Source organism: Sarcophilus harrisii, chromosome 6 (assembly GCF_902635505.1).
Source record: "Sarcophilus harrisii chromosome 6, mSarHar1.11, whole genome shotgun sequence".
Classification (NCBI taxonomy): domain Eukaryota; kingdom Metazoa; phylum Chordata; class Mammalia; order Dasyuromorphia; family Dasyuridae; genus Sarcophilus; species Sarcophilus harrisii.
Window position 1 is genome coordinate 248009518 of NC_045431.1, and position 25457 is coordinate 248034974.

The window sequence follows — 25457 nt, forward strand, 5'->3', positions numbered from 1 at the left end:
GTCATCTTTCTTCTTAGAGAGAAAATCCAATCAGTAGCTTCCATACTTTCCAATCATGAAACTGAATATTTTTTTTTTATGTACAGAGAAGTAGAATCTAAACTTTTACTTTTTCTTTTTTATTTGATTTCTTTACAGATCTATTTTCATATATTTGACTGTATATATGTATGTATATGTGTAGACAGGTGTGTCTATGTATGTGTGAATATAACATATATATAATACCATATATTTATGCAGTGTTTATGTGTGTGTGTGTGCATACATATACACACATGGGGAAGGAGAAGAAACTTCTTTCATGTAAAAAAATCCAAAATGTAATTTTATCAATAATCAGAGGGATCAAAACTAAGCAACAAGAAAACATATGGAACTAGCATGGATAGTGGTTATGTAAGCTTAAGTTGCTGCCTTGTGGAGACACAGAAAAATGAGAACAGTGGCAGGCAGGGTCCCATCCCATGGCATACCTGGTGTTGAGTGGGTTCCTTTCTGCTGTTGACTTCAGCTCACCTGGGACTCTTGCGTTATACTAAGCTCTGTCCAGAAAATTTCCTTGGACTCATCCTGTCCTTGCTCATGTGGGTGGCTGCCTCATTATATCCTAGGTCTCGTGTTTTGCCCCCTTTTCCTCCACAAGACTATTCCAAATGAAATTTCTGGAAACTTCTCTGAGCATAAACACAAAGGGACAGTGCCCCTCTACCATTTTCAGGAAGGCTGCCAAGGAAGAGAAGCATATCCTAATGATTGGATCATTCCTTCTTTCTTCCCAGAGGAAGAGGTTCTTGGATAATAGCAGGATTCTTGATCTTGCTGGGCTCAGAGCCAGACTGCAGGGTGATGGTGGAGTCATCACTGTAGTCATTCCCCTCTGAGAACACAGACCCTTTTTCAAAAAAGTATAGGCAGGTCAGTCCCCATAGTAGCCAAAGTACTGGAATCTACCAGGATCAAAAACTTGATTAGAGGGTAGGAGTTGACTCTAAGAGTCTGCAACATCTGTCTCAAAATCCAGAGGCTTTAGGGAAGCAATAAACTGGGAAAACATTTTTATAGTCAAGGGTTCTGATAAAGGCCTCATTTCCAAAATATATAGGGAATTGACTCTAATTTATAAGAAATCAAGCCATTCTCCAATTGATAAATGGTCAAAAAAATGAACAATTTTCAGATGAAAAAATTGAAACTATTTGTGGTCATATAAAAATGCTCCAAATCACTATTGATCAAAGAAATGCAAATTAAGACAACTATGAGATAACCACTACACACCGCTCAGATTGGCTAAGATAATAGGAAATTAGAATGATGAATGTTGGACGGGATGTGGGGAAACTGGGACACTGATACATTTTTGGTGGAACTGTGAATGGATCCAACCATTCTGTAGAGCAATTCTGAACTATGCTCAAAAAGTTATCAAACTGTTAATAACCTTTGATCCAGCAATGTTTCTACAGAGATTATATCCCAAAGAGATCTTAAAGGAGGGAAAGGGATTCACATGTGCAAAAATGTTTGTGGCAGTCCTATTTGTAGTGGCATGAAACTGGAAACTGATGGATGCCCATCAGTTGCAGAATGGCTGAATAAGTTATGGTATATGAATGTTTTGGAATATTACTGTTCTATTAAAAATGACTACCGGAATGATTTCAGAGGCCTGGAGAGACTTGCATGAACTGATATTGTGTGAAATGAGCAGAACCAGGAGATCATTATACATGGCAACAATAAAACTATACAATGATCAGTTATGATGGACGTAGCTCTCTTCAATAATGAGATGATTCAAATCTGTGCTGCTTTTTCAGTGATGAAGAGAGGACTGTGACTGAGTATGTATATACACAACATAGCATTTTCACTCTCAGTTTGTTTGAATTTTGTTTTCTTTCTCAGTTTTTTTTCTTCCTTCTTGATCTGATCTTTCTTGTGCAGCAAGATAACTGTATAAATACACATACATATATTAGATTTAACATATATTTTAACATATTTAACATGTACTAGACTACCTGCCAACTAGGGGAAAGGATGGGGAGAAGAAGGGGAAAATTTGAAACAAAAGGTTTTGCAAGGGTTAATGTTGAAAAATTACCCATGCATATGTTTTGTAAATAAAAAGCTTTAATAATAATAAAAAAGGGCGGAGTCAAGATGGCAAAGAAGGCACAGGTGACTTTCTAAGCTCTCTCATGCCCTCACGACCAACTATTAAATTCAGTCTCAAAAATAGTGCTTGACTGGTAAAACCCATGAAGTTTAGAAGCACAACAACTTACCAGCTGAAGACAATCTGGAAGATAGTCAGGAAAGGTTTGTCCTGAGGAGCCAGGAACAGACCAGCACAAGCAGGGAGAGTCTAGCATCTGGAGCAGAGCAGGGGTGGGGTGACCTCTGTGGCTAAAGATGACTCTCTCATAGACTTACTGCTTAATTATAAAGCTGTAAACTGGCAGAGAAATTAAAGCCAAAGATAGAGACTAATCTCTAAAAAACACCAGAGCCTAGCGAGATCTGGTTATAACCACCCAAAACCAGAAGTGACTCAGTGCAGATCATAACACAGCCCTGCAGCCACACGGCTTTTGTGTGTGTGTGTGTGTGTGGTGGTGGGGGGGCAGCCCAGGGCAGCCTCTACTCTGCACAGTGTGGGGGTTGGCCTGAGGCAATAGAACTTTCACTGCCAATTGTGCTTCCCTGGGCAGGAACACTTCCCATTCCTGCCAGACTATTCACTGGTCAGCTGCTAATACCCACACCCCCAGGGCAGGATTTGACCTGAGGTAGTGACACTTTCTCTGGCCAGCTTCTAGCCCCAGGGCAGTCTTTAACCCAGGGCAGCTGGGTTCTTTGCAAGGCACTTCCATAGCTCTGCAGTACAGTCCTGAGTTACTTCCCTGGCTGGAGCTCTTTCCCGGAACACTCCTGTACCTCCCTGCTCTCTGTAGCCAATTGGCAGGACAGCTACCTGTCCATACATTTATCCTTGTGCTGCAGAGGAAATTGGTAACCTCCTGACCCTACAGGCTTTAACAAAACAAATAAAAAAATCAAAAGGATGATCGATAGTTTCTATACAGAAAGAGAGTAGGTTTTAAACCCCCAGGAGACTAATAGCAAACAGTCTCCAGACAATTGTTGGTCTCCAGCACAAAAGGCTCTGCTAGCAGAGGTTATTAAAATCCTTAAAAGATAACTAAAAGAAAAATGGGGAAAGGAAAGAGAAGCTAGGCAAGAGAGCAACAACTTCCTGAAATGTAAATTGGAAAAGGTAAAAAACTCCCAAGAACTGCAGGGAAACAGAATTTATGAGTTAGAAAAGGTAAAGAATTCCCAAGAAAATAGGATTTGTGAAAAATAATTCGCTAAAAAAATTAGTGAATTGGAAAAAAATTACATAGAGCAAAACAACTCATTCAAAAAACTCAATTGGACATATAGAAAAAGAAGTAAAAAAGCTAATGAATAAAATAATTCACTAAAAATCAGAACTGAACAAATAGAAATGACTGATTGAGACATCAAGAATCAGTCAAGCAAAACCAAAAAGATGAAAGATTAGGGAAAAAATCAAATATTTACTTGGAAAAACAATAGACACGGAAAATAGATCTAGGAGAGATAACCTGAAGATCATTAGACTTCCCAAAAATTATGATGAAAAAAAGAGCCTAGATACTATTTTACAGGAAATCATCAAAGAGAACTGCCCAGAAGTAATAGAACCATAAGGTAAAATAGGCATTCAAAGAATTCATTGAACACCTTCTGAAAAAGACCCTAAAATAAAAACTCCAAGGAATATTGTGGCCAAATTTCAGAACTGTCAGACTAAAGAAAAAATATTACAAGCAGCCAGGAAAAAACAATTCAAATATCAAGGTGCCATGATGAGGGTCACTCAAGATCTGGTTGCCTCAATATTCAAGGATTGAAGGGCCTGGAATCTGATATATGGAAAGGCAAAAGTACTTGGATTGCAGCCAAGAATAAACTACCCAGCTAAGATGAGCATTTTTTTCCATGGAAGAAGATGGACATTTAATGAAAGAGAGGAATTCCATTTGTTTCTAAGGAAAAAAAAAACAGATTTAAACAAAATTTTGATCTCCAACCATAGGAGGTAGAACTTTCCACCAATGAAGAGAAAATTAAAAAAATAATAAGGGGTTACTTTGACCAATCTTATGCCAATAAATTTGATAACCTAAGTGAAGTGGATGACTACCTCCAAAAATATAAGCTTCCCAGATTAACAGAAGAAGAAGTAAATTGCTTAAATAGTTCCATTTCAGAAAAAGAAATAGAACACGCTATTAATCAACTCCCTAAAAAAAAAAATCCCCAGGAACAGATGCATTTACATGTGAATTCTACCAAACATTTAAAGAACAATTAGTCCCAATGCTATATAAACTATTTGAAAAAATAGAGAATGAAGGAGTCCTACCAAATTCCTTTTATAACACAGACACAGTACTGATACCTAAATCAGGTAGATTGAAAATAGAGAAAGAAAATTATAGACCAATCCCCCTAATGAATATTGATGCTAAAATCTTAAATAAGATATTAGCAAAAAGACTACAGAAAATCATCACCGGGATAATACACCATGATCAAGTAGGATTTATATCAGGAATGTATGGGCTGGTTCAATATTAGGAAAACTATCAGTATAATTGACCATATTAATAACCAAATTAACAAAAACCATATGATCATCTCAATAGATGCAGAAAAAGCATTTGATAAAATCCAACATCCATTCTTATTAAAAACACTTGAGAGTATAGGATTAAATGGACTTTTCCTTAAAATAATCAGAAGCATCTATTTAAAACCATCAGTAAGCATCATATGTAATGGGGACAAACTGCAACCATTCCCAATAAGATCAGGAGTGAAACAAGGATGCCCACTATCACCATTACTATTCAATATTGTATTAGAAATGCTAGCTATGGCAATAAGAGTTGAGAAAGAGAATTAGAGTAGGTAATGAGGAAACCAAATTATCGCTCTTTGCTGATGATATGATGGTATACTTAGAGAACCCCAGAGAGTCTACTAAAAAGTTATTAGAAATAATCCAAACCTTTAGCAAAGGTGCAGGATACAAAATGAACCCACATCATCAGCATTCTTATATATCACTAACAAAATCCCACAGCATTACAAAGAGAAATTCCATTTAAAGTAACTACTGATTGATAGTATAAAATATTTAGGAATCTATCTGCCAAGGGAAAATCAGAAATTTTATGAGCAAAACTACAAAACACTTTCCACACAAATTAAGTCTGATCTAACCAACTGGAAAAATATTAAATGCTCTTGGATAGGGCAAGCAAATATAATAAAGATGACAATACTACCTAAACTAATGTATTTATTTAGCGCTATACCAATCAGACTCCCCAAAAAACTATTTTAATGACCTAGAAAAAATAACAACAAATTTCATATGGGAAAAAAAGGTCAAAAAGTTCAAAGGAATTAATGAAAAAAAATCAAATGAAGGTGGCCTAGCTGTACCAGATCTAAAATTATATTATAAAGCATCGGTTACCAAAACCATTTGGTATTGGTTAAGAAACAGACTAGTTGATCAGTGGAATAGGTTAGGTTCAAAGGACAAAACAGCCAATAACTTTAATAATCTAGTGTTTGACAAACCCAAAGACCCTAGTATTGGGGATAAGAACTCACTGTTTGACAAAAATTGCTAGGAAAATTGGAAATCAGTATGGCAGAAACTAGGCATTGACCCACATTTAACAACACCAAGATAAGGTCAAAATGGGTTCATGACTTAGGCATAATGAATGAGATTATAAATAAATTAGAAGAGCATAGGATAGTTTACCTCTCAGACCTATGGAAGAGGAAGGAATTTATGACCAAAAAAGAACAAGAGATCATTATTGATCACAAAATAGATAAATTCAATTATATCAAATTTAAAAGTTTTAGTACAAACATTCAGACAAGATTAGAAGGGAAGCAATAAACTGGGAAAACATTTTTATAGTCAAAGGTTCTAATAAAGGCCTCATTTCCAAAATATATAGAGAATCGACTCTAATTTAAAAGAAATCAAGCCATTCTCCAATTGATAAATGGTTAAAGAATATGAACAGACAATTCTCAGATGAAGAATTGAAACTATTTCTTGCCATAAGAAAAGATGCTCCAAGTCATTATTAATCAGAGAAATGAAAATTAAGACAACGCTGAGATACCACTACACACCTGTCAGATTGGATAGAATGACAGGGAAAGATAATGTGGAATGTTGGAGGCAATGTAGGAAAACAGTAACACTAATACATTGCTGGTGGAATTGTGAATATATCCAGCCATTCTGGAGAGCAATTTGGAACTATGCTCAAAAAATTATCAAACTGTGAATATCCTTTGATCCAGCAGTGCTACTATTGGGATTATATCCCAAAGAGATTTTAAAGAAGGGAAAGGGATCTATATGTGCAAGAATGTTTGTGGCAGGTCTCTTTGTAGTGGCCAGAAACTGGAAACTGAGTGGATGCCCTTCAATTGGAGAATGATTGAATAAATTGTGGTATATGAATATTATGGAATATTATTATTCGGTAAAAAAAAAAAGACCAGCAGGATGATTTCAGAAAGGCCTGGAGAGACTTACATGAACTGATGCTGAGTGAAATGAGCAGGACCAGGAGATCATAATATACTTCAACAACAATACTATATGATGATCAATTCTGATGGACCTGGCCATCCTCAGCAATGAGATCAACCAAATCAGTTCCAATGGAGCAGTAATGAACTGAACCAGCTACGCCCAGAGAAAGAACTCTGGGAGATGACTAAAAACCATTACATTGAATTCCCAGTCCCTATATTTATGCCCACCTGGATTTTTGATTTCCTTCACAAGCTAATAGTACACTATTTCAAAGTCCTATTATTTTTGTACAGCAAAACAACTGTTAGGACATGTATACTTATATTGTATTTAATTTATATTTTAACATTTAACATGTATTGGTCAACCTGCCATCTGGGGGAGGGGATGGGGGGAAGGAGGGGAAAAATTGGAACAAAAGGTTTGGCAATTGTCAATGCTATAAAGTTACCCATGCATATAACTTGTAAATAAAAAGCTATAATAAAATAATAATAATAACAATGAAATCCCACATATAAGAAAAAGAATGAGTTTAGCATGGGATGTCAAACAAGGAAGCATGAGGAGAACAAATATGGGGAGGGTACTCACAGCCCCAGAGGGTATGCATGGGGAAGGGATGAAAATAGGCATTGAACTGGATAGTTTGAGGGGCGTGGTGTTTTTTCAGTTTCTCAACTCCCCTTCATCAATGCCCACACAGGCACCTCTGGGATATCCTCTGATTCCTGATACTTCTCTCTCAATTCCATCTTTGGGGGACCAAAAATAGGAGCTGAAGGGGCAGCGACACTATGGGCACCACCAACACAGTTTTGCCCTCCATTTTGTCCCGATTATAAATGTCATTGGTTAAAGCAAGAGAGGAAGGATGGGATACATTTGGGTTGAGAAGAAAAGGATACCCCGTGATTGAAGAACCTGATCCTAATGGGCATCCTGGTCAAATCAGGAGAAGACACACTCCTTTTAATCTGGAAGTTATCAAAGTTGTGAAAAAGGCTTGCACTCTTTATGGATCTGCATCATCTTATGTTAGGATGTTATTAGAGAAGTTGACTTATGAAATCCTAACCCCTAATGACTGGAAATTCATAGCAAAAACGGCATAACCAGACCAAAGGCTTAGTTCTTATCTAGTACTTGTGGCTAGCATCTTGTTAAAAGCCATTAAAGAAGTAATACAATTATCTGAGATAGGACATAACAAGATATACAATTTTATATCAATGTACAAATTAATGTATGCTGTGAAACCATTCCAGAGTGGCAAATTTTATTGGCCACGGCTCCTAATTTTACATAAAATCTCCCTTAAAGATAGCCTGGCTATTACATAATTGGCCATGGGTTTTTGAAGAAAAATTTCCTAAGATCTCTCTTAAAGGACTGACCATCTTTACAGATGTGTCCAAACATAACATTTGCATTGTATATTCTCCTAACTTATTTATAAAAAGAGTAGTCAGTCCACTCAGCAGAATGAGTTGTATGCAATTATGCTAGCTCTTACTTATTTCCCAGGTGATGTACATATAATATCTGAATCAACTTATTCAGTAGGTGTGTTACAAAGAATTGCCACAGCCCAAATAAATTTGTAACCTCTAAAACATTTCAGCCTTTTAAGGAACTTCAGACACAGGTGCAAAACCTCCCAAGTAAGTATTCCCTCTTGCATGTCCCCCCACATACTGTTCTTTCAGGACCAATTTTTTTATGGAAACAAAGGTAAATCACCTCCTCACCATATTAGACAATACTCCCTTATTTCAGGCAGCCCAAGAATCTCATTCTAAATATCATCAGGCAGCTTGAGCTTTATATCTGCAGTTTGGAATAACAAAAGAGGAAGCTAGAAGCATAGTAAAAACCTGTACAGCTTGCTTCCCTTTCCATACTCCTACACTTCCTCCAGGGAAGAACCTTCATGATTTGAAGCCCAATGAAATTTAGCAAATGGATGTGACTTAATTTAAATCTTTTGGTCATCTGTCTTTTATCCATATTGCCATGGACACCTTTTCAGGATTTACTCTTGCAGTAGCAGCAGCAAAGGAAATGGCCCAGGGGGTCACTGAATTCCTTACACAGGCTTTTGCAGCTATGGGCATGCCACAAGCAATAAAAACAGGTAATGGACCTGCATATACTTCCAAACATTTCTCACACTTTTTTGTACAGTATCATATTTGACACAGCACTGGCATATTCTTCAGTCCCAAGGCAGGCATAAATAGTAGAAAGGAGCAACAAAAAAAAAAAAATAAATAAAATAAAAATAAAAATAAAAAAAGGGGGAAGCTACAGACAACCCTAGAGAACTTCTAAACTTACCTCTTTATACAATTAATTTTTTTTTTTTGCTTTTTTGATGAGGACACATTGATTCTGGCTGACAGGTTTCATGACCCACAAGAATGAGCTTCTGTGGGAATGTAGCCAGCGGATGAGTACTAGGATGGTGATGATAATGATGGTAATGGTAGTTAGTAGTTATATAGCATCCTCATATATCAAATAGAGAACTAAATGCTTTATAAGTACCATCACTTTTGATCTGCACAATCAATCTGGGATCAAGTATTATTATTATCCTCATTGTATAGTTGAGGTAAAACTAAAGCAAACAGAGGTTCAATGATTTGAAGCTAGTGTCTGTGCACAGATTTGAATTCATGACTGTGACTAATACAAGTTTTTGTTTTCTTGTTGTTGTTATTTTGTTGTTGTTTTGAGGTAAACAAGGTAAAATGACTTGCCCAGAGTCACACAGCAAGTTAATATCAAGTATCTAAAGTCATATTTGAACTCAGGTGTTCCTGATTCAAGGATCAGTATCTTCTCCACTGTACAACCAGGCTGCACAATTATACCCATTTCAAAGAAGAATAAATTGAGATTTGCTATTGTTCAATGACTAGACCAATGTCACCCACTTAGGAGATGGAAGAAGCAGGACTAGCCTCTCCCAGATCCCATTCTATCTTACTTTGCTAAAAACAAGCAAAGAATTACAAAATATCCATGAGAAAATTGTTCTTTTCCCATGGTCAGAACAGAATTTAATTGTTTGTTTTGTTCAGGAGTTGGCAGCAGAGATACCAGAACCTCCAAGGGAGCACTATCTCCCAAGAGCTTCAAGGCTGCCAGGGTTACATAAAGTCCCTGGACACTGACATTTAGCCATTCTGTGAAAGGGCTTTGTTCTGAGGTTAAAGCTCATGAGTTAAGTTTTCTGAGTCATTCACTCGTTCATCTAGTTTATTTTTTTTTCCTGGGGCTGAACTGAATGTAATTTAGGAATGGAAATCACTAACTCTTCTGTCATCCATGCCATAGCAATGACCAGAAGTGACCAGCTACTATACCACTAGATACCTTAGACCTCTTGCTCAGTGTCTAGCAAAGAGTTTTTTCCAATATGATCATATGTTTGCTAGACTTGGAACTTCAAGGTCAAAATAAATATAAAAATCTTGCCTCTCCCTCCTTTTTGGAGTTTTGGCCAATTTTCTCTACATTGAGCCAATCAGATTCTAGGAGATCCAAATTCAAGGCTACATTGCTTATGTAGGTACAAACAGAATAGTGGAAACACAGCTGGACATGGAGGCAGGAAGATCTGTATAAAAATTTCTTCTATCTCAAAGTATTGGCTCATTTTTCCCAGGGGTAAGTCTATTGAAGTCTTTTTCCTTATCCATGAAGTGTGTATAGTTACACTTGCAGTACATTTTTAATACTTATTTCATAGGTTTGTCTAAGGGCTTGAGTGGGATCATGTATGAAAATTGGGCTCAAACATTTATTTGCTACTTATTTGTAGCTTTTCAAACTCTTCATCCTTTAGTAATCAAGGGAACCATTTTAAGAATAGGTGACTGTAGACCAATAAGTATATAATTTAATACTATTTACTCTATTCTTTTTGTAAGGCACTGCATTAAAAGTCTTAAGGGAAGATTTAATAAAAAAAAATTAGGAGAGAGAGAGTTTCTTACCTGAATAATAATAGCTTACATTTATATGATATTAGAAAGCTCTTCAATATTCTCATTGTAATCTCCCAACTATTTGACATAAATACCATTACTCTGAGATTCTTCCTCCTTTTACAAGTAAATAACCTAAAGCTAGCTGACTTAAGTGATTTGTCTAGACATAAACAATTAATAAGGGTTTGAAGTGGGATTTAAATCTACCTCTTCTTGACTCAAAAATCAAAGCTCTCTCTACTACATCATATTGTCATATTAGTTTTTGGTAGTGGAGGAGCACTTCTATCCCTTTTTCTCTATGTATTTGTGTCTCTCGGAGCATCTCCTCATCCATTGTCAAATACAAACCCAATAATTTGATCTTGGTAACTTAAATCTACAGGAATTTATTCTTGACAAATATTTTCCTTCCAATCACTGTGTGACCCACATAGAAAAAGAAATACTATGCAATATTTCCAATGAGCAGGCAGAGGTGTGGAAGGATCAACTAATCTCCATGGAATCACAGAAAAAAACAATATCCAAGCAAAATTAAAAGCCAAGTTTTCAACCTCCTAATCAAAAACCTTTCCAAGAGAGGGCTATTGAACAGCACCTGGTTATTTCTGGGTAGAAAACAAATCACCTTGTCAGTTTTGCCAACCAAGAAGGACTCTCTCTAAAGATGGGAACTCCAAACAAAACCTTGAGTATATCAGGGGACAGGATTATCACAGACTGTATGTATATATTTATGTATGTATGTATCTATAAATCTATCTATATTTGTTTCAGTAGTGTAAATTACAAAAATGGCACACTGCCACATATGAGACAAACATAATTCAAAACTCTAATTCTTAGTTTGTTTTCCATTTCATATAGTTTCTATATATGTTTTCTATATAAGAAAATACTTCTTTGTAGATACTTGCAAAAACTTCTCTAACAGTCTATGAGATAAACTTTTATTCATTTACTTTGTCCTTACCTATAAGTTTCACATTAACCATATTAGAAAAAAAAAGTTCTTTCAATATAATATTATGAAGAATAATGGATATTTTAAAAAATTAATATAGATTAAAAGTGTGATGGGATCATCGATTCAGAAATGGAAAGAACTTCAGAAATCATTCAGTCTATTAACCAATTTTTCTCATTTGAATCTCCCAACAACAATTTAAGATTAATACCATTAAATTATTTTTGCCCTTTTTGGAGATGAGCAATCTGAGGAATCATTGACTTACCTGATTTGTCCAACATATATAATTAAAAGAGTCTGAAGTTCTATTTTAATCAACATATTCTTGAATCAAAGATCAAAGCCCTCTCTATACAGTACATTGACAAACTAGTACTTTGTAGTATATGAACATTCCCATGCTCTTTTCTTCATGTATTTCTGTTTTTCAGAGCCCATACTTATCCATTGTTACACATGAGCTCAATAACCTGATTTGGGAAACTTTCCAGTCTATAGCATTTGATTCTTGAAAAACACTTTCCTCCCAACCACTGTGTGACCCCCTCCCCTCCCCATATCCAAAGAAATATTATTCCAGTTTTCTGAATAAGGAATCAAAGGAGCAGAAGGATCAATTACTTTCCATGGAATCACAGAAGAAATACAGGAAAATCCAAGCAATATTAGAACTCACATATGTAGTTAGTTAGGTACATAGAAAGATAGATAAATAGATATACATACAAATAGAAAGAGACAAATAGGGAGAAGCAGGCAGACAAAATAAAATGGAAAATTCCAGAGAGTGAGACACAGACAAACAAATATTCAGAGATAAGAGACAGAGAAACAGATAAAGAATAGCATTGAGAGGCAAAGAGACAGAATAAAAGATTCAGAATAATAGAAAACATTCTAGGTCTGATAATTGAAGATTTTCATCAGTAATATAGTGAAAATACTATAAATGGCTTCTACCATGTTTTCCTACATTCTTCCTGGATTCTTTATATCAGTGTATTTTCTCAGTTTAAAAATATTATAATAGGCTGCTGTAATTTATCCTATTTCATTCAAATAAAGGAAAAACCTGGGCAGAAACCACATCCCAATCCTATCTCTCACATCTCAATGGTACCTTGGCAGCCAGATTTGTTTTTATGTATAAGAGAATTTAATTCATCTTGACTATGTGGTGTAATTCCTTGGAAACACCAATATGCTACTAGATAGATAGATAAATATAGGTATCTAGATATTTAGATATAGATTTCTATCTATATAACTATATATGACTTGTAGTGGGCTTTGATAGAGGTGATTCCTAGTCAGATGTGAGTTGAAATAGATGACTTCTGAGGAACTTTGCTGACTTGAGATTCTCTGCTTTACAACACACACACACACACACACACATTTATGTATGTATATATGTGTATATAAATATACACATATATACACATATATATGTACATATTTAAAGATACAACTTGTAACAGATAGCAGGGGAATTTACTTTAGTCCAGACATGGAAGATTATCACTGACCAAGCCGTGAGTCAATAAACATTTATCAAGGGCCTAGTATATGTCCAGCACCAAACTAATCACTGAGAATACAAAGAAAAGTAACATACAGTCCCTACTATCAAGGAGTCCCATAATCTCTATTCAAATAGCACACATACGTCAGCTTACAAACAAGCTATATCCAGAATAAATTAGAGGTAACCAAAAGAAGAAAGTCAGTTATATTGAGATCAATGGATTAAGAAAGGATTCTACAGGTGAAATTTTATCTCAGACTTGAAGGATGCAGACTCCAAAATTAGAGGTTACTCTGGGACCTCCCCCACAAAATATATGGTGAATGAAATAACAAAATATCACGGTTTGTGGCTGCTTTCTGAACTGAAATAGGAACAGGTTGTGTAAGGGAAACAAAATTAGAACTCATATATTGTTAAACGATCCATCTTTTGGAAAGATGATTTCTACAACTATATCCCTGGTGTCCATTGACAACTGTTCCCAGTCAAGGACTGGTGACTTTACTCAACTACATAAACCTTAAAGCTATAATGAATCCAGGACTAAAATAGGATTTCCAATAAACTCTTGGCCAACATTCCTTGATCCTTTCCTCCATGCTCTCAGTTGACTTTCCTCTTATTTGGTTCTGTTCCTCTTCTCTTTAATTTCTATTTCCTCCCTTCTTCAAATAAGTGAAGCATATTCATATGAAGAGATCTAGTTCTTCAACCCTGACCTACAGCAATCCCTCTTCTAATATTATTTTTTGCCACAGACTAAGGTACTTCCGTTTCCTGAAGTGGGAAAAGCCATTTTGAGGATGGTTAGATTTGTGATAGATTTTAAAAAGCAAGAGGCAATGCAGAAAAACTGTTAATGAGAAAATGAATGAGTGAATTTTGGGAATCTAGAATAACTGTTGTAACAAGTACCCAGATATTATTGGTCACTTAAATGCTTGTTTCTAATCCTCACATAAGAGAAGTCTCTAAACATTTTGATATCATGGAGTGGATTTTTCTAAGTTATTCTTTTATTGCAGGTTGAATGACATCACTCTTAAATGGAATCTACAGAGAACAGATCTGAAGTGAATGAGTTCATCCTTAAAGGAATAACAGATAATCCAGAGCTTCAGGTTCCTCTCTTCATAATGTTCACCTTCATCTACCTCACCACTCTGGTGGGGAACCTGGGAATGGTAGCTCTGATCTCCTGGGATTCCCACCTCCACACCCCCATGTATTTTTTTCTCAGTAACCTCTCTCTGGTAGATTTTAGCTATTCTTCAACTATTACTCCCAAGGTAATGGTTGGACTCCTCACGGGGAACAAAATTATTTCCTATAATGAATGTGCAGCACAATTGTTCTTCTTTGCAGCCTTTCTTGTTATTGAAAGTTTCCTCCTAGCCACCATGGCCTATGATCGCCATGCAGCTGTGTGTAAGCCCCTACATTACACCACCACCATGACACCAACTCTATGTGTATCTCTGGTCTCTGGGTCTCACATCTGTGGCTTTCTGACATGCTCCATAGTCACAGGAAAAATATTTAGCCTTTCCTTTTGTGGATCAAACATAGTCCATCACTTTTTCTGTGATATCCCCCCTCTTCTAGTTCTGTCTTGCTCTGATATTCACATCACTGAGTTAATAATCTTTATCTTTGGGTCATTCAATGCCTTTTTCCCATTTCTTGTCATCTTTATTTCTTACTTGCTAATCTTCATTAACATCTTGAAGATCCGTTCTGCAGAAGGCCGCCAGAAAGCCTTCTCCACCTGTGCTTCCCATCTCACAGCAGTGAGCATATTTTATGGGACAGTCATTTTCATGTATTTCCGACCTAGTTCAAACCATTCAATGGACTCAGACAAAATAGCGTCAATTTTCTACACCATGGTCATCCCTATGCTGAACCCTCTGGTTTACAGTCTTAGGAATAAAGATGTTAAAAATGCTTTCAGAAAAGCTGTGAGAGGACAGCAACTTCAATTAGATCGTCTTTCTTCTTAAAGAGAAAATGCAATCAGTATCTTCCATACTTTGGGATCCAGACATGAAAATGAATATTTTTTTTTTTATGCACGGAGAAGTAGAATCTAAACTTTTACTTTTATATTTTCTTTTTAATTTGATCTCTTTATAGATCTGTCTATTTTCATATATCTGACTGTATATACATATGTATATGTGTAGACAGGTGTGTCTATGTATGTCTGAATGTAACATATGTATATAATACCATATATTTATTCAGTGTTTATGTGTGTGTATGTATGTATGTATATATATATATATATATATATATATATATATATATGCATGGGGAAGGAGAAAAAACTTCTTTCATGTAAAAATCCAAAATGTAATTCTATTAATAATCAGAGAGATCAAAACCAAGCAACAGGAAAACATATGGAACTAGCATGGATGGTGGTGCAAGCTTAAGTTGCTGCCTTATGGAGACATAGAAAAATGGGAATGGTGGCAGTCAGGGTCCCATCTCATGGCATGCCTGGTGTTGAGTGGGTTTTTTAATGCTGTTGGCCTCTGCTCACCTGGGGCTCTTGCATTATATTAAGTTCTGTCCAGAAAATTTCCTCGGGCACATTCTGTCCTTGCTCAGGTGGGTGGCTGCCTCATTATATCCTGGGTCTTAACTTTTGCCCCTTTTCCTCCACAAGACTATTCCAAATGAGATTTCTGGAAACTTCTCTGAGCATAAACACAAAGGGACAGTGCCCCTTTTCTATTTTCGGGAAGGCTACCAAGGAAGAGAAGGGTATCCTGATGATTGGATCATTCCACCCCTCTTCCCAGAGGGAGAGTGTAAAGGGCTGAAATTCTTGAGATGATACACTGAGGTCGGACAACTGAGAACTTAAGGCTAATTACCAATTGTACAATGCTTTATAACTATATGTTTGGAAAATAGCCCTTCCCACTATTCTGTGCTGGTTCGATAATTGGTGTATACAGAGAATTGTAGGAGGGAGTAGGGGGTGTAGTAAGACTAACCAGAGTCACTTTGGGGCAGGAGACAAAGAGGAGAGATTGTGGAGATACTGCATCCATCCAATTCACTTCTACCCTAAAGACCAAGAATAAAGACCAAGGACTTTTGCTGATCCTGACTTTGGCTGATTCTAAGGTATCCAGGGTGCTAACTCGGTCTTCACAGGAGAGATTCTTGGAAAATGACAGGATTCTTGACCTTGCTGGGCTCAGAGACAATCTACAGGGTGATGGTGGGTTCATCACTGTAGTCATTCCCCTGTGAGAACAAAAGCCCTTTTTCAAAAAGATAGGCAGATCAATCCCCATGGTAGCCAAAGTGCTGGAATCTACCATGATCAAAGACTTGATTAAAGTGTAGGAGTTGATTCTAAGAGTCTGCAACATTTGCCTCAAGTTCCAGAGGCTTTGGTGACTCCTGGGAGGAGAGGAAGTACTAGATATTGGCCAGGTTGCTATCCAGATGAAAAAGACTAATATCAGTTAGCTAATTGAGGACCCAAAGAAGTCTAATAGGATTGTTGCATCTCAACTGAAGCCATGAATGATAAGCATAGTCTATAGGCTGTCCACGTTGGAGTCTATAGTTCCTAAGTTCTCACTAAGTTCATTTTTCTTGAGGCAGGCTATATCAAAGAACTTCTTAAGAGTCTGCAGGGGTCCTAGATGTAAAAAGGAGATGGCCCACCCATGGTGCCCAGAAACAGAGGCAATAATCCTGTCAATAATTCCCAAAAAATGGAATCAGTAAAGGCATAAGGGGACAGAGGAGTCTCCACCACCAAGAGAGATGTTGGCTTGAAATGGTCTCTTTGATTTGGAAGAAGGTAAAAAGACTGTTCCTTCTTGATTTCTATCATTGTAATTATCCCCTCATCCATACTGAAACTTGGTGAGCCCTAGGGATTAGATTGGACAGTTTTGTGAAATCTGAAATGATGGATTTACTATTGGTTGTCAAATATGAGGAATATAGGTTGGAACCACTATAGATTAAAATAGAAAAGCCATGTAGGGAGAGGAGCCATGCATATGCTCTAAAAAGTATGGGCAAAGAGATCATTATATACTTCAACAACAATACTATATGATGACCAATTCTGATGGACTTGGCCATCCTCAGCAATGAGATCAACCAAATCATTTCCAATGGAGCAGTAATGAACTGAACCAGTTACGCCCAGTGAAAGAACTCTGGGAGATGACTAAAAACCATTACATTGAATTCCCAATCCCTATATTTTTGCCCACCTGCATTTTTGATTTCCTTCACAGGCTAACTGTACAATATTTCAGAGTCTGCTTCTTTTTGTACAGCAAAATAACGGTTTGATCATGTATACTTATTCTGTATCTAATTTATATTTTAATATATTTAATATCTACTGGTCATCCTGCCATCTGGGGGAGGGGGTGGGGGGAAAGAGAGGAAAAATTGGAACAAGAGGTTTGGCAATTGTCAATACTGTAAAGTTACCCATACATGTAACCTGTAAATAAAAGCTATTAAATAAAAAAAAAATTAAAAAATAAAAAGTATGGGCAGATGTGCTTGGATATAGATTGTGTTGAGCAGCTATTGAGAACAGAACCAGGATTTAATGTTTTAATCTGTAAATGGCTGGACCCAAACAAAGCAAATTGGAGACAGGATAGTAAAAGGAGAAAAGAAGTTTAATTAATCTCAGAGCAAGGAAAATGCTTGTAAGCAGAAGGGGTCCCCTGGAGAAGGAGAGTTAAAAAGGCTAGGCAAGGCAAAGTTGATATTCTTGAAATCCACTAGACTAGACCACAACAGAATCATTCTTAGCCCTGTATAGTTCATGTATGCATAAACAATGCAGGAATTTGTGGATCCTCTGGGAATAGTTTCTAAGCTGATTGTTATGGGTTTGATTGGGATTGAATGTTATGGGTCATTGGAGTCTTAAGTGCTATGGCAGTACCTCCTTGGTAAATTAGAATTTGTCAAAAACAAAGATGCTATTCCCAAGTGGGGTCCAGTAGATTAGCAGATCTATCTTCAAATCATTCTCTAGGTCCCAAATGAGATAGGGACATGGCTGGATCTTGCCATGCAGAGGTCCCTGGGAAATTCTAATCTGGGGGCTAGCAGTCTGGTAGGACAGGAATGTGGCTCCAAGGCAGCCATGCTATAAGGGAGGTGGGCAAGTGCAGTGAGGGAAGTACAGGGGAGAAGCACAGTCTAAGATCTGTGGAGGAAGAAGGAATTTGCAACCTGTAAAGGGCTGAATCTCTGAGCAGATGCACTTGGACAACCGAGCACTTAAGGCTGATTACCAATTGGACAATACTCTATTAGCATATGCTTGGAGAAAGAATGGTCCTGCCCACCACTCTGTGCTGGCTAGATCTGTTGGTGTATAAAGAGATTTGAAGGAGGGATTAGAGGGTGGAGTAAGACAAGCCAGATGATTCCTGGCGGAGAGAGAAAGAAGAGAGGTGTGGAGATTCCTATGTCCATTCCTCTGACTTCAACAAAGAATAAAGGCCAACGGCTTTTACTTATCCTGAGTCCGGTTGAGTTTAAAGTATCCAGGGTGCTAACTCAGTCTTCACAGCAACTAAAGAACTAGAAGTCATTATTGATTACAAAATGTATAATTTTGATTATATTAAGTTTAAAAGTTTTATACAAACAAAATTAATGCAGACAAGATTAGAAGGGAAGCATCAAACTGGGAAAACATTTTTACATTCAAAAGTTCTGATAAAGGCCTCATTTCTAAAATATATAGAGAAATGACTCAAATTTATAATAGTTCAAGCCATTCTCCAATTGATAAATGGTCAAAGAAAACGAACAATTTTCAGATGAAAAAATTGAAATTATTTGTACTCATATTTAAAAATGCTCCAAATCACTATTGATCAGAGAAATGCAAATTAAGACAACTATGAGATACCATTACACACCTCTCAGATTGACTAAGATGATAGGAAATGAGAATGATGAATGATGGAGGGGATGTGGGAAAACTGGGATGCTGATGTATTGTTGGTGGAACTGTGAACAGATCCAACCATTCTGTAGAGCAATTCTGCACTATGCTCAAAAACTTATCAAACTGTTCATAACCTTTGATGCAGCAATGTTTCTACTGGGAAAATATCCCAAAGAGATCTTAGAGAAGGGAAAGGGACTCACATGTGCAAATGTTTTTGGCAGCCCTTTTTGTAGCAGCATGAAACTAGAAACTGAGTGGATGCCCCTCAGTTGCAGAATGGCTGAATAAGTTATGCTATATGAATGTTATGGAATATTATTGTTCTGTAAAAAAACAACCACTAGGACAATTTCAGAGGCCTGGAGAGACTTGCATGAACTGATGCTGTGTGAAATAAGCAGAACCAGGAAATCATTATATATGGCACCAAGAAGACTATCTGATAATCAATTCTGATGGATGTGGCTCTCTTCAATAATCAGATGATTCAAACCTGTGCTGCTTTGTCAGTGATGAAGAGAGCCATCTACACCCAGAGAGAGGACTGTGACTGAGTGTGGACCACAACATAGCATTTTCACTCTCTCTGTTGAGGTTTGCTTGCATTTTGTTTCTTTCTCAGTTTTTTTTCTTCCTTCTTGATCTGATCTTTCTTGTGCAGCAAGATAACTGTATAAATAAGCATACATATATTGGATTTAACATATATTTTAACATATTTGACATGTATTAGACCATCTGCCAGCTAGGGGAGGGGATGGGGAGAAAAGAGGAAAATTTGAAACAAAAGGTTTTGCAAGAGTCAATGTTGAAAAATTACCCATGCATGTTTTGTAAATAAAAAACTTTAATAATAATAATAAGAAAACCCAAATATAAGAAAAAGTATGATTTTAGTATGGGGTGTCAAACAAAGAAGTATAAGGAGAACAAATATGGGGATGGTACTCACAGCCCCAGAGGGTATGCATGGGGAAGGGATGAAAATAGGCATTGAACTGGAAAGTTTGAGGGGCATAGTGCTTTTCAGTTTCTCAAGTCCCCTTTACCAATGCCTACACAGGCACCCCTGGGGTATCCTCTGCTTCCTGATCCTTCTCTCCTCAAATTCACTTTTGGGGGAGCAAAAGTAGGAGCTGGGAGGGCAGTGACACTATAGGCACCATCAACACAGTTTTGCCCTCTTCCTTTGTCTCAAGTATAAACGGTTTTAGGTAAAGCAAGGGAGGAGGGATGGGATATATTTGGGTTGAGAAGAAAAGTATACCCTGTGATTGAATAACATGATCCTAACAGGCCTCCAGGTCAAATCAGGAGAAGACACACTCCTTTTAATCTGGAAGTTATCAAAGTTGTGAAAAAGACTTGCACTCTTTATGGATTTGCATCATCTTATGTTAGGATAGTATCAGAGAATTTGACTTATGAAATCCTAACCTCTAATGACTGGAAATTCATAGCAAAAAACATCATAATCAGACCAAAGGCTTACTTCTTATCCAGTGCTTATGTCTAGAATCTTGTTAAAAGCCATTAAAGAAATAATGCAATTAGCTGGGAAAGGACATAACAAGATATACATCTTTTATATCAATGTACAAATTAATTTATGATGGGAAACCATCCCAGAGTGGCAAATTTTATTGGCCACAGCTCCAAATTTTTACACATAAGTCTCCCTTAAAGATAGCCTGGTTATTACATAGTTAGCCACGGGTTTTTGAAGAAAAGGTTCCTAAGATCTCTCTTAAAGGACTGATAATCTTCACAGATGTGTCCAAACATAACATTTGTGCTGTATATTCTCCTAACATATTTATTAAAAGAGTAGTCAGTCCACTCAACAGAATGAATTGTATGCAATTATACTAGCTCTTATTTATTTCCCAGGAGATGTAAATATAATATCTGAATCAACTTATTCAGTAGGTGTGTTACAAAGAATTGCCACAGCCCAAATAAATATATAGCCTCTAACATATTTCAGTTTTTTAAGGAACTTCAGACACAGGTGCAAAACCACCCAAGTAAGTATTCCCTCTTGCATGTCCCCTCTCATACTGTTCTTCCAGGACCAATTTTTTTCATGGAAACAAAGGTAAATCACTTCCTCACAATGTTAGCTAATGCTCCTCTATTTCAGGCAGCCCAAGAATCTCATTCTAAATATCATCAGGCAGCTTGAGTTTTACATCTGCAGTTTGGAATAACAAAAGATTAAGTTACGAGGATAGTAAAAACCTGTACAGCTTGCTTAACTTTCCACTTCCTCCTACACTTCCTCCAGGGAAGAACCCTCAAGATTTGAAGCCCAATGAAATTTAGCAAATAGATGTGACCCAATTTATATCTTTTGGTTCTCAGTCTTTTATCCATGTTGCCATGGACACCTTTTCAGGACTTACTTTTGCAGTAGCAGCAGCAAAAGAGATGGCCTGGGTGGTCACTGAATTCTTTACACAGGCCTTTGCTGCTATGGATATGCTACAAGCAGAAAAACAGGTAATGGACCTGCATATACTTGCAAAAATTTCTCACACTTTTTTGTACAGCATCATATTTCACACAGCACTGGCATATTCTTCAGTCCTCAAAGACAGGCAATAGATAGTAGAAAGGAGAAACAAAAACAAAAGAAAGGGGGAGACACAGACAACCCTAGAGAACTTCTAAACTTACCTCTTTATACTATTAATTTTTTGGTTTTTTGATGAGGACACATTGATTCTGGCAGACAGGTTTCATAACCTACTGGAAAGGCAATGTCCAGTGTGAGCAGCTCCAGTATCTTTAGATAATCGCCAGGTGATGTGGAGAGATCTGGAGAGTGGTGAGTGGAAGGGATAATTCAACTGTTTGGGAGAAAAGGTTTGCTTGTATCTCTACAGATGGAGACAAAATCTAATGGGTGCCAACATTCCTTATCCCACTTTATCCATCAGAGAGATGGAAAAAGAGAAAACCCTTGAAACAAAGAAGAGCCAAGAAACATCAGGTGGTTCCATCTCTGACTACATCTGCCACTGAAAGAGCATGACTGTTAGGCTGTATGTATGGCAATTGACCAACAAACATTACATGATCACAAAAATAATTGCTAATGAGTGATGCAGGCCTTCAAAACCTGCAGAAATCATTGGATTCCCTGACACATGAAGTGATGTACAATAGATTGTCTTTGCACTATCTCTTGGCTGATGAAGGAAGTATATGTGTGGTTGTGAATTAATAGTTATTTTCTATACCTTCCTTCTGGGACGCATGGAAGTTTTTTATGGTATCTTGTTTATTCATATTGTTTGTTATATTAGTACTTGCCTGTGTGATTCCTCCTATGCTAAAATTTGTTTATGGATTTAACTACTGATGCATACTTGCTTCAATTAAAACAAAAGAAAGCAGGATGTGTAGACGGTCACAGATAATGAGGAACCCTGGGCAAAGTATAGTTCTTTAGTCCAGTAAAAGTAACTCTGCTGATGTGGTGGTTTGACACCCTATCTGCTTTAGGGGACATCTTGGCCTTTCTAAGAAGTCAGGGGGACTTGACAACCTTTGCTATAATTAAAGCAGACTTATACTAAAGTGGCAAGGAGACATCTACACACAATAGCAAGTTGTTTATGTAGTACTGCAAACACAATATATAATTAGCACATGTACCATGTGTTATAGTTATGTAAATGTATTAAAATAAATAAGGTAGAGAAAATTTTGAATCAATAAATTGAAAGGAGATACATGTTTTACATTTTACAATACGATAGCTTTTTAAAAGATGAAATCTGCTGTTTTTCCAATTTCTATATTCTGCTGCTCTCCCTGCAGCCAATGCTAACAAAACACTTATGAGGAAAACAATTTTGCTACCAAAGACACTGCCAGTGTCAAATGGTTAACCATTGAACATTGCTGCTTTTATCAACAACATTAAAAAGAGATAATAATATCAATATAAATAGTTTGTCTTCCTATTTTCTAAGTTAATGAACCATGGTCTTTATGTAATGTTTGCATCTTGAATGACTTATAATCCATAATTAGATTAATGATCTCTGAAAGCAAGGGTGGTTTTACTTCTCAGTGTATATCTTCAGCCCTGGGAACAGTACTTCGTACATAGACACTGAATGAATATTTTCCCCCATTTATTTATTCATTATTATATTTTGTGGTTGACAATAAAGCAAAAAAGATAAGCCACATAACTTCCTTCAATTAACACAATAGATTTTTATCAGTCAAGAAAATTACAGTCATTATTGTCAGGGCAGAACACCAATATTTTATCCTGTGCACATCATTATTATATTACACAGGATATTTGGATCAGAGTTGAGCTTCGTTTCCCTTTTTTGTTTAGTGAATTTCAACAAATATCTTGCAAGAATTTACTTTATGAAAGGTTGGACTAGGAGCCAGAATAGATCCCCAACCCAGAGGTACAATGGTTTGATGCAAATTCCCTTTTAATGGTACACAAACTCTTTGGAGATTTGTAATGATAGTTCATGGAATTAGAGATAACCAAAATTTCTTGATGCCACAAACTAATAATTACTCAATTATGTTTCGTGTGTCTTTTCCCTTCTGTGAAAGCAAGCATGCATATATCTGAACAATTTTAGGCTGGTTTCTGCAACAATTTCAAACTTTCAAGATCGTGGACAAAATCATTTGGGGATGTGTGAAAATTTTATATTCAACTCTCAGCCTATTTCTGATAAATTTGAGGGATTCTTTCAATTCTTCAACACTTGAAATCATTTCCACAATATCACAAAGGTTCTACACTTGAATGCACATTGATTCTCAATGGATGGCCACACACAGGTACCTTTCTTCCTTTTCATTCTATCATCCCAGAATAGTTCCCTTATTTCCTTCTGTTACCATCTAAATAATTAGCTGAGAAATCTAATGGTGTTATATTATAAAGATGATATGCAAATTTGTTTTGTTGAAAGCAAATCATCAGAAGATTTGGAAAGGGGATTCATAGATCATTCTCATTGAAAAACTTCTTGAAACCATCTTGGATTATTAGGTAACTTTGTGTTGTTGAAAACAACTCATCAGGAGATTTGGAGAGGGGTTCACAGATCATTCTCATTAAAAATGTTCTTGAAACCATCCTAGATTATTAGAAGTGTACTGTAAAAACCTATTTTATGTTGCCTCTCATTGTAATATTAAGGCTGGAGTTTCCAATTTAACTCATCCTCTCCAGATGTTATTGTTTTTCAACTTGACACAAATTCTCATATGACTGGGTTAGTAACACTGGCCAGGCATTCAATAGAGTTTCAGCCAGTGAATGAGTACTGGGATGTGCTTGGGACTTCATATACCAAATAGAGAACTAGATGCTTTAAAGTACTATCACTTTTGATCTACACAATCAACATGGTAGCAGGTATTATTATTATCCTCATTCTATAGTTGAAATAAAACTGAAAGAAACATAGGTTCAATGATCTGGAGCTAGTGAGTGTGTATGAATTTGAATTCAGGTCTGTGACTAATACAAGTTTTTGTTGTTCTTGTTGTTTTGAGTTAAAAAAGGTAAAGTGGCTTGCCCAGAATCACACAGCAAGTTAATGTCAAGTGTCTGAGGTAATATTTGAACTCAGGTGTTCCTGATTCAAGGACCAATATCCTATCCACTGCACTACCCAGGCTGCACAATTATACCCATTTCAAAGAAGAATAAATTGAGATTTGATGCTGTTAAATGACTTGGCCAATGTCACCCAGTTGGAGATAGTAGAAGCAGGACCAGAAGCCTCTCCCAGGTTCCATTCTATCTCACTTTGCTAAAAACAAGCAAAGAATCACAAAATATCTATGAGAAAATTGTTCGTTTCCCATGGTCAGAACAGAATTTAATTGTTTTGTTCAGGAGTTGGCAGCAGAGATACCAGAACCTCCAAGGGAGCATCATTTCCCAAGAGCCTCAGGGCTGCCAGGGCTGCATAAAGTCCCTGGTTCAGTCACTGACATTAAACTATTCCACAAAAGGGCTTAGTTCTGAGGATCCAGCTGGTGAATTAAGTTCTCTGAGTCATTTACTCATTCATCTAGTTTATTTTTTTGTTTCCTGAGGCTGAAGTGAATGTAGGATAGGAATGGGAATCGCTAACCCTTCTGTCATTCATGCCATAGCAATGACCAGAAGTGACCAGCTACTATACTACTAGATACCTTTGACTTCTTCCCCTGTGTCTAGCAAAGAGTTTTTTCCAATATGATCATATGTTTGCTAGACTTGGAACTTCAAAGTCAAAATAAAT

General features: G+C 36.7%; 1 protein-coding gene across 1 annotated transcript; it reads left to right on the top strand.

Moving 5' to 3' along the window:
* The first annotated feature begins 10025 nt into the window (after positions 1-10025).
* Positions 10026-15272, top strand: LOC105751044 (olfactory receptor 5B12-like). Its single transcript, XM_031942357.1, has 2 exons — positions 10026-10363; positions 14216-15272. Exon 2 carries the CDS (start codon positions 14237-14239, stop codon positions 15191-15193), a length of 957 nt encoding a protein of 318 aa, XP_031798217.1. The 5' UTR covers positions 10026-10363; positions 14216-14236; the 3' UTR covers positions 15194-15272.
* The last annotated feature ends 10185 nt before the right edge of the window (positions 15273-25457 follow it).

Bases quoted from the DNA above. Each gene is read 5' to 3' on its own strand.
- LOC105751044 (XM_031942357.1), top strand. From the start codon at position 14,237: ATGGAATCTACAGAGAACAGATCTGAAGTGAATGAGTTCATCCTTAAA.